General features: G+C 41.4%; 1 protein-coding gene across 2 annotated transcripts in view; it reads right to left on the reverse strand.

Annotated features, from left to right (window-relative positions):
• The window catches only part of CA10 (carbonic anhydrase 10), a 435157-nt gene that overhangs the window by 16664 nt on the left and 404913 nt on the right, over positions 1-13580 (reverse strand). For both annotated transcript variants that reach the window (XM_006924847.1, XM_006924846.1), the window contains exons 6-7: positions 6727-6822; positions 2208-2280 (exon numbers count right to left, since the gene is read on the reverse strand). In XM_006924847.1, coding sequence (XP_006924909.1) covers positions 2208-2280; positions 6727-6822 — 169 coding nt within the window. The remainder of the gene's footprint in view (positions 1-2207; positions 2281-6726; positions 6823-13580) is intronic.

The raw sequence follows: 13580 nt of genomic DNA on the forward strand, positions 1-13580 counted from the left end.
CCAGGCAAATAGTTATTCATCTATTCCGTCCTTATTTGAATGACACTCCACTTTGTGCAACATTGCCATGTAATTCTAAGTAGATTTTCTGTGATTTGAAAGAATTCTCTTCATATTTTTAACACTGAACTTGTAACGCAGATCCTTATAGCACACTATGATATGCCTGTCTCCCCAACTAGAGAGTGAGGACCTCAGGGACAGGAAACTTGTTCTATTGCTCTCTGTATATCCTGGCACTCAGTAACATTCACGGAGCTAGTGAACAGATGAATGAAGGTTTTAACATTGCTGCCCACTTCAGCTGTTGCCAAAGTGTGCCTTCTCAGTTCCCACGGACACGATAGGGGTAGCAGTCAGCGGGGACACCTCATTTGAAATAGATAAAGTTGAAGTTTCTCTTAGCCACAAAACAGCCATCCATCATTGGTCCCAACAAGATCTGTCACCCTGGCTCTCCAGCCCCTATTTGCACCAGAATCAATACCTGTTCCTGAGGACAGCTTCCCACAGCAGACCACATGGGTGCTTTCTTCTTCAGCAGCAGCCACATCACTTAATATAATTAATCAGACCAGTGCTGGGGGTGGGGCGGGGAGAAAAGTTCCACTAATGGTGGACTCTGCAGCTGGTAATCTGTTAGATTGTATATTGGGGCTTAATGTGTGATTTCACAGCTTTTCACAGTCTCTAAACTGCAAATTCGAGATTATTCGAAAACATTTTATTTAATTTTCATGCTTTTTTAAATCAAAAAGTTAAAAGACTAATAATCTTTTGTAGGCAGTTATCAAATGTGCTATTTGCAAATGAGGCAGAAACATCTTCCTTAGCTGAGCAATCTAGGTGTGCACTTCAGACTCTACAGGCACATGGATGAAGGGCAGGATGGTTCTGGAGATAATTTAATCCATTCTTCTAGGTGATGTCCATCTAGGTGGAATGCAGTTCTCTGGGTTCATTCATCACTCCTACCTACCGTTCCCATCCCCAGCCTCTTCATATGAGGGTAATTTGGCAGTGGGTACCTGTGGGAAGAGCTTGTGCCTGGGCCACCTTTTTATTCCGGTAGGCTTGCTAGTTGTCTGTCACAGGGCAAGTGTGCAGGAAATGTTTGTTGAATGAATGAATAAATGAACCAGGAAAAGGTTCCCCATACTCTCCTTCCAGCAGTCCAAAGTGAGACCTGTAAACGTTCACTCTATCTTTTCCCTGTTACCATGGGAAGCAGAAGCAGCAGGCACAGCTGAGCTCCTCACTTGCTGGAGGACACACCAAGGGGGTATGGAGTGTTAGAATGTTTGCACACTGCTTTTAACTTTTGCAAAAACCATCACTTACCTATTGCTTGATTCAGAATCCTAGACCTAGAAGGACCTTAGAAACCTGAAGTTCAGCTTCCTCATTTTACAGATGAGGAACAGTCGAAATAAGGAAGCTCCTTGCTTAAGGACAAAATCAGGATTTGAATCTTACTTTCCGGCTCACTCCTAATTAGATAATTTTTGTGTGTGTGTGCTGACTTCTTTCATCTCTTGGTGTGCGCTATTTCACATAACTTTTCCCAAATCCTGCAACTTCTGGGATTGCTGTAAATGGCAGTGGCACCTTTCCCCTCTTCTATCTTCAATTTTGTACTGTTTTCTCTTTTCTGCTAAAAGATTCTAGGGATAACACACTTGGGAAACCCAAGACACTGGACAGAGTCCTCTAGATCGGTAGTCATACTCGAGGATGAAGAACGATGCCATCTTGCCTCCGACTGAAAGAGAGACCCAGTGACGCAGAGAGGGAGATCTGACCAGAAGGCCTCTGTAAGTGCTTTGGTTGTATCCCAACTACCTGGGGAATGCTTTTTCCACCACATAATTGGCAAAGGCTCAAACATGGCCAGCTGACATGGTTGAGTTTGTCAGCTAGTAGAGTTCCCCAGCTCATTATCAATCCATGGGATAATGATGACCGTCATCATAATAATCATTATCGCCTTAGGCAGGCGTGGATGACAAAGACACCCCAGGGACTTCTGTTTGAAATGAGCTGCTTCTTAGCCAACCCTGACTCTCCAGAGTGGCTTTCTACAGAATTAAAGGATCATGAAGCTGAAAGGGGCCCTTGGAGACCATCGGTTTTGGCTTTCTGCCTTCCTTCATAAAGGACTAATCTTTATAGAATAGTTGTTATGTAGAAAATTGAATCGAACTTACTTTTATATGTTATTCTTGTGATAGTGTCTCTGTTGAGCATTCGATTAAGAAATGGGTTTGATGAATCAGAAACCTAGGGGAGAAAAGAAAATATTAATGACTGGGCAGTACTATTCCAAGATAAACGTTGCCTCCACACGTTTGCTTATTCATCATGTTCCTAAGTGTAAACCACATACCAGACACTATGATGGCTGGAAATTCAGAGATCAAACATACAGACTCTGTTCCCCAGAAACCCCAGTCTAGAGAAAGAAGACAGGTAAGTAAACAAATGGTTATAATGCGGTATGAGCAACAGCGCTATGATAGTCACAGGTGTGATGTTAGGGGAGGATCACCTACCTGGGGAATCTGGAGAGCCAGGGCATGTGATGAGTCTTGAAGGATGGGGAGAAGTTAGCAAAGGACTTTGGCGGTAGAGTGTTGCAAAGAAGGAAGGGTAAGGAAAAATATTACGTACAGAGGATCTGCACATACATCGACATGGGAGGACTAGCCATGCTCAGGCAAGTGTTTCGGGATAGTTGGAGCTGGGTATAGAGGAAGAATGGGAGGTGAGGCCAGAGGGGTAGACAAGCGCTAGCTCATGCTTTGAATGTCATGTTAAGGAATTTAATCTTTATTCTGTTGGGATGAGGAACCATCAAAGGGTTTTAAGCAGAGGGTAGGGAGTGACATGTTAGGAAGGGGACAGTAATCTAAGTAGAGAATGAGAGAGAAAGAGTACCCATAACAAGGTATCAGGGGGTAAAAACAAATCTCTAAGAAGTATTATAGAAACTTATATCACTGCTTATTATTGCATGAATCAAATATATCGTAAGCCTTGCCAAGCAATCATCTCATCCATCCATCCATCCATCCATCCATCCATCCATCCATCCATCCATCCGTCCATCCATCTATCCGTCCATCCATCTATGCATCCATACACCCAATAAATATTTACCAGGTGCCCTTTATGGGCCAAACTTTGTACTAGATGTTCAGGGATCAGTTCCCATTTTATGCTCATGCCCTTAGGTCTCTAAATTTCTTCTTTGAGAGAATGAGTCAAGCTTTAAGGGGTTTAAGCCAGGGAACCACCATTTTAGAGACTCAGCCTTTTCTGAGGTACCATTGTTCATCCTAGCCATTTCTCTACTACCTTTCTCGGCTCAGTTCTGCTCTGTAATTTATGCCTCGGGTGCTAATCGGATGTTGTGACACATCCACATTTTAAAATTGATTTATTCCGAGGGTTGGGAAAATGGCAGCAGATGATTATTATTATTAGATAAGCAACAGGTAATTTTTAGTTTGGAGAAAGCACAGACTGTTTATTTCCCTGCCATCTGTCTCTCCTTTCCCACAGTTTCCTGGGCATGTTGTGGTGAGACATACACCAAAGGAGCTGGGTGAGCGACAATGGAGCGACAATGCTCAATGGAGATTATAAAAGCCCACCCACAAACAGAGAAAAGTCCCCACTCGGACACTGCTGCGCCCCAGAACCTTTAGTGCCACATCCGGCTTCTACCTTGCCATCCTCTTCAGCCATCTAAAAGGTAGCTCGAAGCCACCTATGTGTGCCAATGTACCCCATGGAAGGAGGAGAGCCACAATATAATGTCGCGGCAGGTAAGGAATCTGCCATGTCCCTTAATCGAGTGCCTTGGGCTCCTGGTACCCGGTGAGTCTGGGCAGTGCTGACGTTGGGACTGGACCCTTTCGAGTTGATTAAAAATAATTGAAAAATTTCCAAAGTGCACACAGATGATTTGTGGGCTCCAGTGTGTTGGCTGCGTGGGTGAGAGGATAAAATATGTACTTGGTATAAGTGAGCTTAAGTGGGAAGTTAATGGTGTGTGATTGAGCAGCAATTACAGCCAAATCTCCGTTCCCTGTGGTCATGGGAAGGATGGGAGATTAGGAGGGGGCGGAGATAAATAAAACCCACAGATAAACAAGTCTCTTATTTTAGCCAACAGCTCCAATGCTTCTACGGCTCAGCTTTTGGCTAGGGCGACATCTCTAGGGCTCAGATGACCTGGATGTACAGGCCTCTCATTTTCTGTTCCTGGCCACCCTGCAGGGGGCTGGGCAGCGGGGGCAGAAGGATCAGAAGGAGGGGACGCCTACCAGAGGCTGTGCGCTCTTAGAGACCAAGGGCTTTCTTCATTTTATTTCTAGGTGCCAGTGCCTAGCACACAGGGCCAGCCTGTGTCTCACACTCTGTTGGTACTTTGGTATTAGTATTAGTGAATGACAAGTCACAGCTTGGGCAATTCACTGTGGAATGCCTGAAAGTCGATTATGTGGGACAATGATAGAAATGCTGTGGCTTATTTTCAGATCTAGCCAGAAAGAATGGACAAACTAAGGGGCAAATTGGCCTGAGAAGATACAGGAACTCGTCATTGTCCTTTCACTGATCTCAGGGTTGGGGGCATAAATTCCTCCCAACAACCCGTAGCGTCAGTAATCTCGGTGGAGTGAATGTTTCTATCAGAGTCTGTGAGACACACCAGCAGTTTGCTATTGAGGAGGCTGACTTCCTGAGGTATCAATCACCCTGTCAGCGGCAATGTGCCTCTATTTCCAGGATGACATTCACTTACTCAGTAGTGAGGCAAAGTCAGGGGCCAAGGCTGAGGCACCCACCAAAGGACAAGAGTTGCTGGGAAGCCCATGTTGGTCATGGCAGTTACTCATGGAAGCCACAGGGAGATGAGCACCTGGACAGGTATGATCCAATATAGTGACATATCTGCAGGCCTGGGTTGAAGGCACTGGGTGGTTATCAATGTCATAACTGGGGCTGGATGAAAGATATAGAATTTGTCCAGTGCTTGTGGGCAGCATGAGGCTGTGGGGGAGAAGGTTTTGTTTTCTCTCTTTTAAATCTGTGTTGTGCTCTCCCAGCTCTGCAGTGGGGTGGGGCATGGAGTGTGAACAAGGCGTTACCATCAGCGTTACCATCAAGCAAGACCTGGGCTGTTACGAGCTATGTGAACTTAGGTGGAATGCCCAAGAGTCTCAAACATTTTCCTCAACTTGAAGATAGGAACACCAATGCCCACTCCATAGATTTATTAGGGTTAAATGATATAATGTATGTAAAGTACTTATCTCAGTACCTGACATTCAGAAATGTACTGCATTATAACAGGGTCTGGAATGATGCCAAGAAGTGTAGAGCAGGGACTGGAAGGACCAACTGCTTTGGGATGTCACATCAGGTCCTATGAAGGCATAGTAGCCTACGAATATGCTTACCTGAGTGCAAGTCCCTTCTTATCTTTTCTGATCACAAGCTAGAGGAGTCTGGCATTGGTGGCCAGGGGCAGCAACATGTCATAGATTCCTCTGACCAATAAGATAGCTCTGACTAGACCGAGGTGAGGGAGAGAATGTTAGTAGGAGGCATAGATTTTTGAGAGGGATGACCAGGCAAGGCAAAGCGCCTACTGTAAAGGGTGATGCTTTTGAGGAGGGAGAAGGAATAGTGCCTGGGGTGGCCCATACCGATTCTTCTGAGCAATGATTATGTCATCACGAGAACTCTATTCAACCCCCCTAGTGGCTAATGCTTGATTTCTATTGATCATCTTCATCAGATTCCAAGTTCTCATTGGGGCACTTCCTCTAATAATCTGGCCAAAAATTCCCACAGGGTTAGCAGAGTGACTGCTAGCTTCTGGAAATGCCATACATTGCTTTTTTCTCCTTTCTTTTCCAATTGGAAAGACAGTTTCTTTTTTTTTTTCTATCTTCCTTTAAATTTGCATATGTATTTCACTCTCCATCTGTCAAAAATGTTAAAGGTAATTACCTTTTAACAAATTAGAATTGCTTTGGTTGGAGATTTGTTGTTGTTGTTGACTATTAGGAAGATGTGGAGCCTCCCTAGGGTATCACAAAGTCAGCACTGGTTATCTTTGCTTAATGTTCCCTGGGAGGGGATGCTTATGAGAGAGAGAGAGAGAGAGAGAGAGAGAGAGAGACAGAGAGAGTGTGTGTGTGTGAGCGCGCGCGAGGGGGAGAGAGGAAGATAATACTCAGAGCAATTGCAGAGAAGCTGGAAGGCGCTGTTTAGTGCAGTACCTGGAGGAGAAGGACGTCTCACATTTTTCTTGTATTTTTTTTTCCAAGGGGCAACTTATGGGCAAGGCTTTAATCTTGTGGGGTATAAGTGAGCCACTCTCTCCCCTTATATTATATCCTTCTGATTCTTCTGCATGAGGTGGGACCTGAAGTCTACTCCTAGATCCAGCACCATTTTTCTCTCTAGGGCAGAAGCTGCTGCATCCTCAACCCTGATGCTCTGAAATGGAACCCACTGTTTTTGCCTCTCACTGAGAGGGACTTCATTTTTCCTAAATCTCATGGATATAAAAGTCACCACCCTGCAGCTTTTCTTGGGCATGGACACAACCCTTTTGTTATTTCTAAAATCCAACAGGACTATAAATGGATATTCTGATTGTGGTGGGAATGGCAAGAAGAGAAGAATAAAGGAATGCAAGACACTTACTTTTATAAATATAGAAACTACCACCAATCCATTTGGGCTCTTTGCAGCTTCTGTGACATTTGTATATAACTCATGGTTATAGTGGATGAGCTGCACCTGGCAGGAGGGAAAAACAATAATAAGAACAACAATCTAGCATTAAATTGTGCGAGGCACAGCATATCCGCCCTACATAAAGGTAAACTGCAAAGTAAATTGTAGAACAATTGGAAAGACAATCTTGTAATTGAAGAGATTCTGTGTGCATGTGTGTGAGTGTGCGAGTGTGCATGCGTGTGCATGTTTAAAATGCATGCATATACACGTATACAAAAATACCCATACGTATTTGCAAATATTTTCTGGTAACAATCATGCCTTTCATAAGCTCAGCGCCCATCTGGCTCTGGCTCCATCTCAGGACATTTCCCTTAAAGTGTGTGTAAAGTGAGTTTCCCTTATTAAGAGTAGAACTGCCCTGCAGAGGCCGAGGTGCTCTCCACGGCTGCACGAGCAGCTGCTACTGGCAGGAGTAAGTCTTCCTCCTGGCCTCTGGGTGAGCAGGGAATTATTAGGTCCTGAGTCAGCCCAGTGACTCTGAGAGGAGACTGGCCAGCCTGCAAGAAGCGGATGTCCTGATGGAGACAGAGCCAATTAGGCTCCGATGTACCAGCCTGCCCGGGTCATCTGATTGTGCAGGACTCAACTTCCTCCTCATTAAACGGAGATCAGCAGTCTGCCTGTTGAGTCTTTGTGCAATAGGCAGGGTGGGTAGCAAAAGGAGAACTGGACTCGAGCTCCAGTGAAATAGGTTTTGCCTCTATTACCCATTTAAAAAGAACTCTTTTAAAAAATTGTGAAACATAGCATACATATATATTCACACTAATGCCCCACCAATTTTGAGCCACATGACGAAGCTGCCCGCACCTCACAGAGACTTGATTGTTTCCTCTGAAAAATGAGTATGATTATCTCTTCTTAGATATCAATTTAGGAGTGTGGTTTTAAAATAGATTTTTAAAAACAGTATGGAAGCATAATTTTTGTAACAAAATAAAAAACAGAGAAGTAAAAAAATATAGTCCCGCTCCCCTACCTCTGTCTAATTCTATTCCAAGCAATGCGACTATTAACAGTTTACAATATATTTTCCAGATTTTTTATGCTTACATATCACACATATAGACACATACATAGAGTTTAAAAAAAACAATATATAGATAAATTCCTAGAAATGTACAACCTACCGAGACTGAATCAAGAAAAAATAGAAACCTGAACAGATGAAAACAAATGAGATTCAAGTAGTAACCAAAACCTGCCCAACGAAGAAAAGCCCTGGACCAAATGGCTCTACAGGTGACTTTTATCAAACATTCAAAGAAGAATTTATATCATTCCTTCCTAAAATCTTCCAAAAAGAAGAAGAAGGAACACTTTCAAACTCATTTTATGAGGCCAGAATCATCCTGATTCCAAAGCTAGACAAAGACACTCCAAAAAAAGAAAACTACAGCCGTAATGAACACAGACGCAGAAATATTCAATAGAATACTCTCAACCCAGATTAAAAGGATTATACCAATTGGGATTTATTCCTGGGGCGTAAGGATGGTTCAACATAAATAAAACAATCTATTTGATATACCACATTGACAGAGTGAAAGATAAAAACTATGTGATCACCTCAAATAAACTCAGAAAAAGCATCTGACAAAATTCATTCATAATAAAAATTATAAAAAACAGGTATAGAAGGAACTTACTTCAACACAATAAAGGATATACATATGAAAACCCATAGCTAATATCAGAATCAATGGGGAAGAACTGAAAACTTTTCTTCAAAGATCCAGTACAAGGCTAGGCGTCACCTCCATTCAACACTGTACTGGAAGTACTAGCTAGAGCAATCACACCAGAAAGAGAATTAAAAGGCATCCGATTTGGAAAGAAGGAAGTATAATTATCTTTGTTTGCAGATGACATGATCGTATATATAGAACACAATAAGGACTGCACAATAAAAAACTTAGAACTAATAAATGAATTTAGTAAAGTTGCAAGATTCAAAATCAACATACAAAAGTTGGTAGCATTTCTATATGCTAACAATGAATTATCCTAAAAGGAAATTAAAAACACAATCCCATTTACGATAGCAAAAAAAAAAAAAAAAAAAAAAAAAAAAAGAATAAAATACTTAGGAATAAACTTAACCAAAGAAGTGAAGACTTATACACTGAAAACTAAAAAAAAAACAGAAGAATTAATATTGTTAAAATGCCCATACAACACAAAGTGATCTATGACGCAATGCCTATCTAAATTCTAATGGCATTCTTTACAGAAATAGAATAAACAATCCTAAAGTTTGTATGGAACTATGAAAGACTGTAGATAGCTAAATCAATCTTGAGCAAGAGCTAGGCTGGAGGCATCACAGTTCCTGGTTCTAAAACATATTATAAAGTTATAGTAACCAAAACAGTATGGTGCTGGCATAAAAAACAGATGTGTAGATCAACGGAACGGAATAGAGAGCCAAGAAAAAAATCTACACATTTATCATCAACCAATCTTTGTCAAGGGTGCCAAGGACACATAATGAGAAAAGGATAGTCTCTTCAATAATTAATGTTGGGAAAACTGAATATCTACATACAGAAGAATGGAATTGGATCCTTATCTCATGCCATATACAAAAATCAACTCAAAATGCAGTAAAAACTTATATGTAAGACTTGAAACTGTGAACGTACTAGAAGAAAACGTAAGGGAAAAGTCTTGACATTGGTCTTAGCAATGATTTTTTTTGTTCGTGACACAAATAATAAAAACAGAAATTGACAAGTGAGATTGCATCAAACTAAGCTTCTGTACAGAAAAGGAAACAAACAAAAGAGTGAAGAGGGATCCTACAGAATGGGAGAAAATATCTGCCAACCATATATCTGAAAAGGGGTTAATATCCAACATGTATAAGGAATTCATACAACTCTATGAAACAAATGAACAAACAAACAAATAAATAAATAGAAAATACCTGATTTAAAAATGAGCAAAGGACCCAGATAGACATTTCTCAAAAGGAGACATAGAAATGGCCAATAGGTACATGAAAAAGTGCTCAATATCATTAATTATCAGGGAAATGCAAATCAAAACCACAATGAAATATCGCCTCACACTTGTTAGAATGACTATTATCAAAAAGACAAAAGATAACAAGCAAGTATCGGTGAAGATATGGAGAAAAGGGAACCCTTCCACACTGTTTGTGAGAATGTAAACTGATACAGCCATTATGGAAAACAGAGTGGATGTTCCTCAAAAAATTAAAAATAGAACTACTGTAATATGATCCAGCAATCTCACTTCTGGACATTTATCCAAAGGAAATGAAATCTCGATTTGAAAGAGATATCTGTACTTCCATGTTCACTACAACGTTATTCACAATAGTCCAGATATGGAAACAACCTAAGTGTCCAATGACGGATGAATGGATAAAGAAGATGAAGTGTATGTATATAATGGAATATTATTCAACTTTTAAAAAAAGAAAGAAACCCTGCCATTTGTGATAATATGGGTAAACCAGAAGAACATTATGCTAAGTGAAATAAGCCAGACACAAAAAGACAAATATGCATGATCTCACTTATAATTAAAATAGTCAAACATATAAAAGCACAGAGTAGAATGGTGGTTGTCAGTGGTTGAGTTGGGGAGAAGAAATGAGATGCTGGTCAAATGGTATGAAGTTTCAGTTATGCAAAATGAATGAGTTCTGGGGTCGAATATACTGCACGGTGATGATAGTTAACAATATTGTATCGTATACTTGAAATTTACTAAGAAGATAAATATTAAATCTTAACACACAAAAAATGGTAACCATGTGGATATGGTATTTATCTTGATTGTGATGATTTTTTCATTGTATTTACATGTCAAAACATCAAGTTGAATACCTGAATATATACAATTTTTTACATGTCAGAGATATCTCAATAAAGTGATTAAAAATAAAAAAATGAAAAAAATAGAAATGGAATAATTTGTAATCGTGATCCTAATTTTTTTTTTAAATTTAAAAGTCGTTTGTGGCTCTTTTTCTAAGTCAATGTGTATCGATCTACCTAAGTCTTTCTCACAGCTGTAGAATTCGCCATGGGGTGAAAGCCCCACAACATATTTAACCATCTTCTCACTGGTTTTCAGGTCATTTCCTTTTTTTTTTTTTTTTTTCGTTTCTTGTAACCAATGACACAGCAAGCTCAGCATATGTCTTTCAGTAGTGGTATTAGCATTTTCCATAAGCTGATTTGAGAATCTAATAAGAGAGTGCATGTAAAAGTGACTTGTGACTCTGAAAGTATAAGAAGAGTGTTCATTTTTAACAATATACAGTATTGCATTTAAAAAAAAGAAGGTAAAGTTTTAGAAGTTGAGAAAGTCAATGATCAAGAAAGGTGCTTGTCCTTAATCTTTGAAAAAACCACCTGCAACACGGTGGTTTGTAACTTTCACTGTGCATCCAGATTATCTGGGTGCTTTTAAAACCCACCTAGGACTGTCCTCCAATTTCAATTTAATTGATTTGGGGGTGGGAACAGGGAATTGGTATTTGTTAAGAGCGCTCCAGGTAGAAGACAGCTGAAGTGGAGAACCAGTGCAACATAATCAATTTGCATTGATATCCTATTAGTGCCCATTCAGGTGGATGGTACTCTGAATCTAAGAATATCCTGAACATCTTGAGTCAGTAGAGCTTCTCATAAAATGCTGCTCTTCAAAGATCCTATTTGCTCATTGCTTTTTCACTTCTTGTGAATTTTGCCAATGGTGGCAGATGGTTATACAGCAGCTACTCTGCCATCAGAAGGGCAACCACAGGCAGGGGCTGGTGAATATGCTCTGCCTGTGCAGGACTCAGGCTCGGCAGGTTTGTCAGACCTATGCTTGTCAATCGTCTCCTTCTCTCTCTCCCTTCTTCTCACTCACACACGCAGCCAGGACTTTTTGCAGGTGGAGAAGTGTTGCCATGTAGAACCAGGAGCTGTGGGGGACCTGCCACACTTCCCTTCAGTGTCGAGTAAGCATCTTTGAATCAAAACACATCCTGCCACCTGCTAGGATCATCCCACCAAGTGACTTACAAAGCCACCTGGGGATGTGCCAGTGCTTCAAGGCATGCCATTGAAACTTCATCATGTTCTGAGAACCACATGAAACTTCGTCATGTTCTGAGAATCACGCCTTGGAGAGTAGGAAGTAGAGGCAGTCCAGTGGAGTGATCCTTCTCTCCAGCTTACAAGACTGAAAAAAGGGAGGAAGTAGTCTCTTGGGTGCCCCTATAGGATGTGGGATTCTGTAGGAGCCAGGGGCTGTGAGACAGGGGCTGGCAAGTATAGGGGTGTTGTGAGCTCTGCTCTAAACTCGTTAACACATTTAGAATTTTGATCTGAGTCTTGCTTCCTCTTTGTTCCAAGGTAAGTTGGCTAGGATTCTGATATTATTCACTTTGGTTTATATTAGGAGTCGGTTGATGGAGTGCCTCTCGTATTAGGTTGAACTATATGAAATTGACTTTCGATCTACAAAAACGACGATTTTAATAGAGTTAACATCATATTAAAGTTAAGCTATTTTGAATACAACCATCCTCCCACTCACATCCCACACAAATTAAGTGTTAAAAAGATGACATAGTGCTTTGCTACTCAGTGTGCAGTGCAGGGACCAGCAACAGCTACATCTGGGAGCCTGTTAGAAATGCAGAATCTTGAGCCCTACCTTAGACCTCTCGAATCCAGATCTGCATTTTAATAAATTCTCAGTGATCTGAATGCATATTAGTAGTAGTTGAGAAGTACTGGTTTAGCAGATACTGTTGGTTAGTTAGCAAAGCTCTCTTTTATCTGGCTGTTTGCCCCTTTTCCGGTTCAGTTTCTTTGGCTTAAGGGGTACATGCATTATGTATGTTGGAAGCCAGGCTAAGTCCAGATCATAGGAGGCCTAGAATATGGGCTAAGAAAGGGCTTTGAGCAGAGGACAAGATAATTAGCATGGATCGTAAGGGAGATTGGAGCAAGGAGAGACTGGAGGTAGGGACAGTATAATTTCAGATAGTGGCTGTTAAGGCAGAGATCGAGCCCATAGGACTTTGCAGTTAGAATGGGCATGTGTTTGTGGTGAGTAGGCATCAAATGATCCCCCAGGCCACAGAACAGCCAGGACCACCAGAAAACCCTAGGAGGCAGCTTGGCAGTGGTCAGACTTCTTGTTCCCACCTGTCATAACACAATTTTGGCATCAAAGGCAGGAGGGTGACCTGTACCAGTTCAAGCACCAGCAGAAGGGCTTAACTGTGATAAAGCACTGCTCCTCCTCCACCTGCCTCCCAGGTCTGTGTCAGGGGCAATTATAGTTCCCGTAGCTGTTGCCTTTGTTCCTCTCCAGCCAGGCATAGTGGTGCCAATCCAATACCTACTAACTACTCACAATGTGCATGGGTGTGGGTGGCCTTGGGGGTGGGGGTCTGCTGCTTGTCTTGCCATTAATTGAGGCTTGAGAAGCAGCCACATACAGGTCTTGTCCTGCTAGGAAGAGAGTATCCGATTGGCCTGTGGGTACTGAAAGCGATGTCTATGGATTACTTCTTGTCAGTTATAGGTAATATTTTGAAACCCAAACCTTCCAAAGTCAGAATTTTTGAATAATTTGGATAAGCATTAAGCTTTAATTTAACTGAGCCCCACTTTGGCGGGGGGGAGTGCTTACTTAAAGTAATCTGAGTGTCTGACATGAAATAGGGGATCAATTAGAGAATATTTGACCTTCTGAGCAAGTGCACGAGGCAACTA

Source organism: Pteropus alecto, unplaced genomic scaffold, assembly GCF_000325575.1.
Source record: "Pteropus alecto unplaced genomic scaffold, ASM32557v1 scaffold98, whole genome shotgun sequence".
NCBI lineage: Eukaryota > Metazoa > Chordata > Mammalia > Chiroptera > Pteropodidae > Pteropus > Pteropus alecto.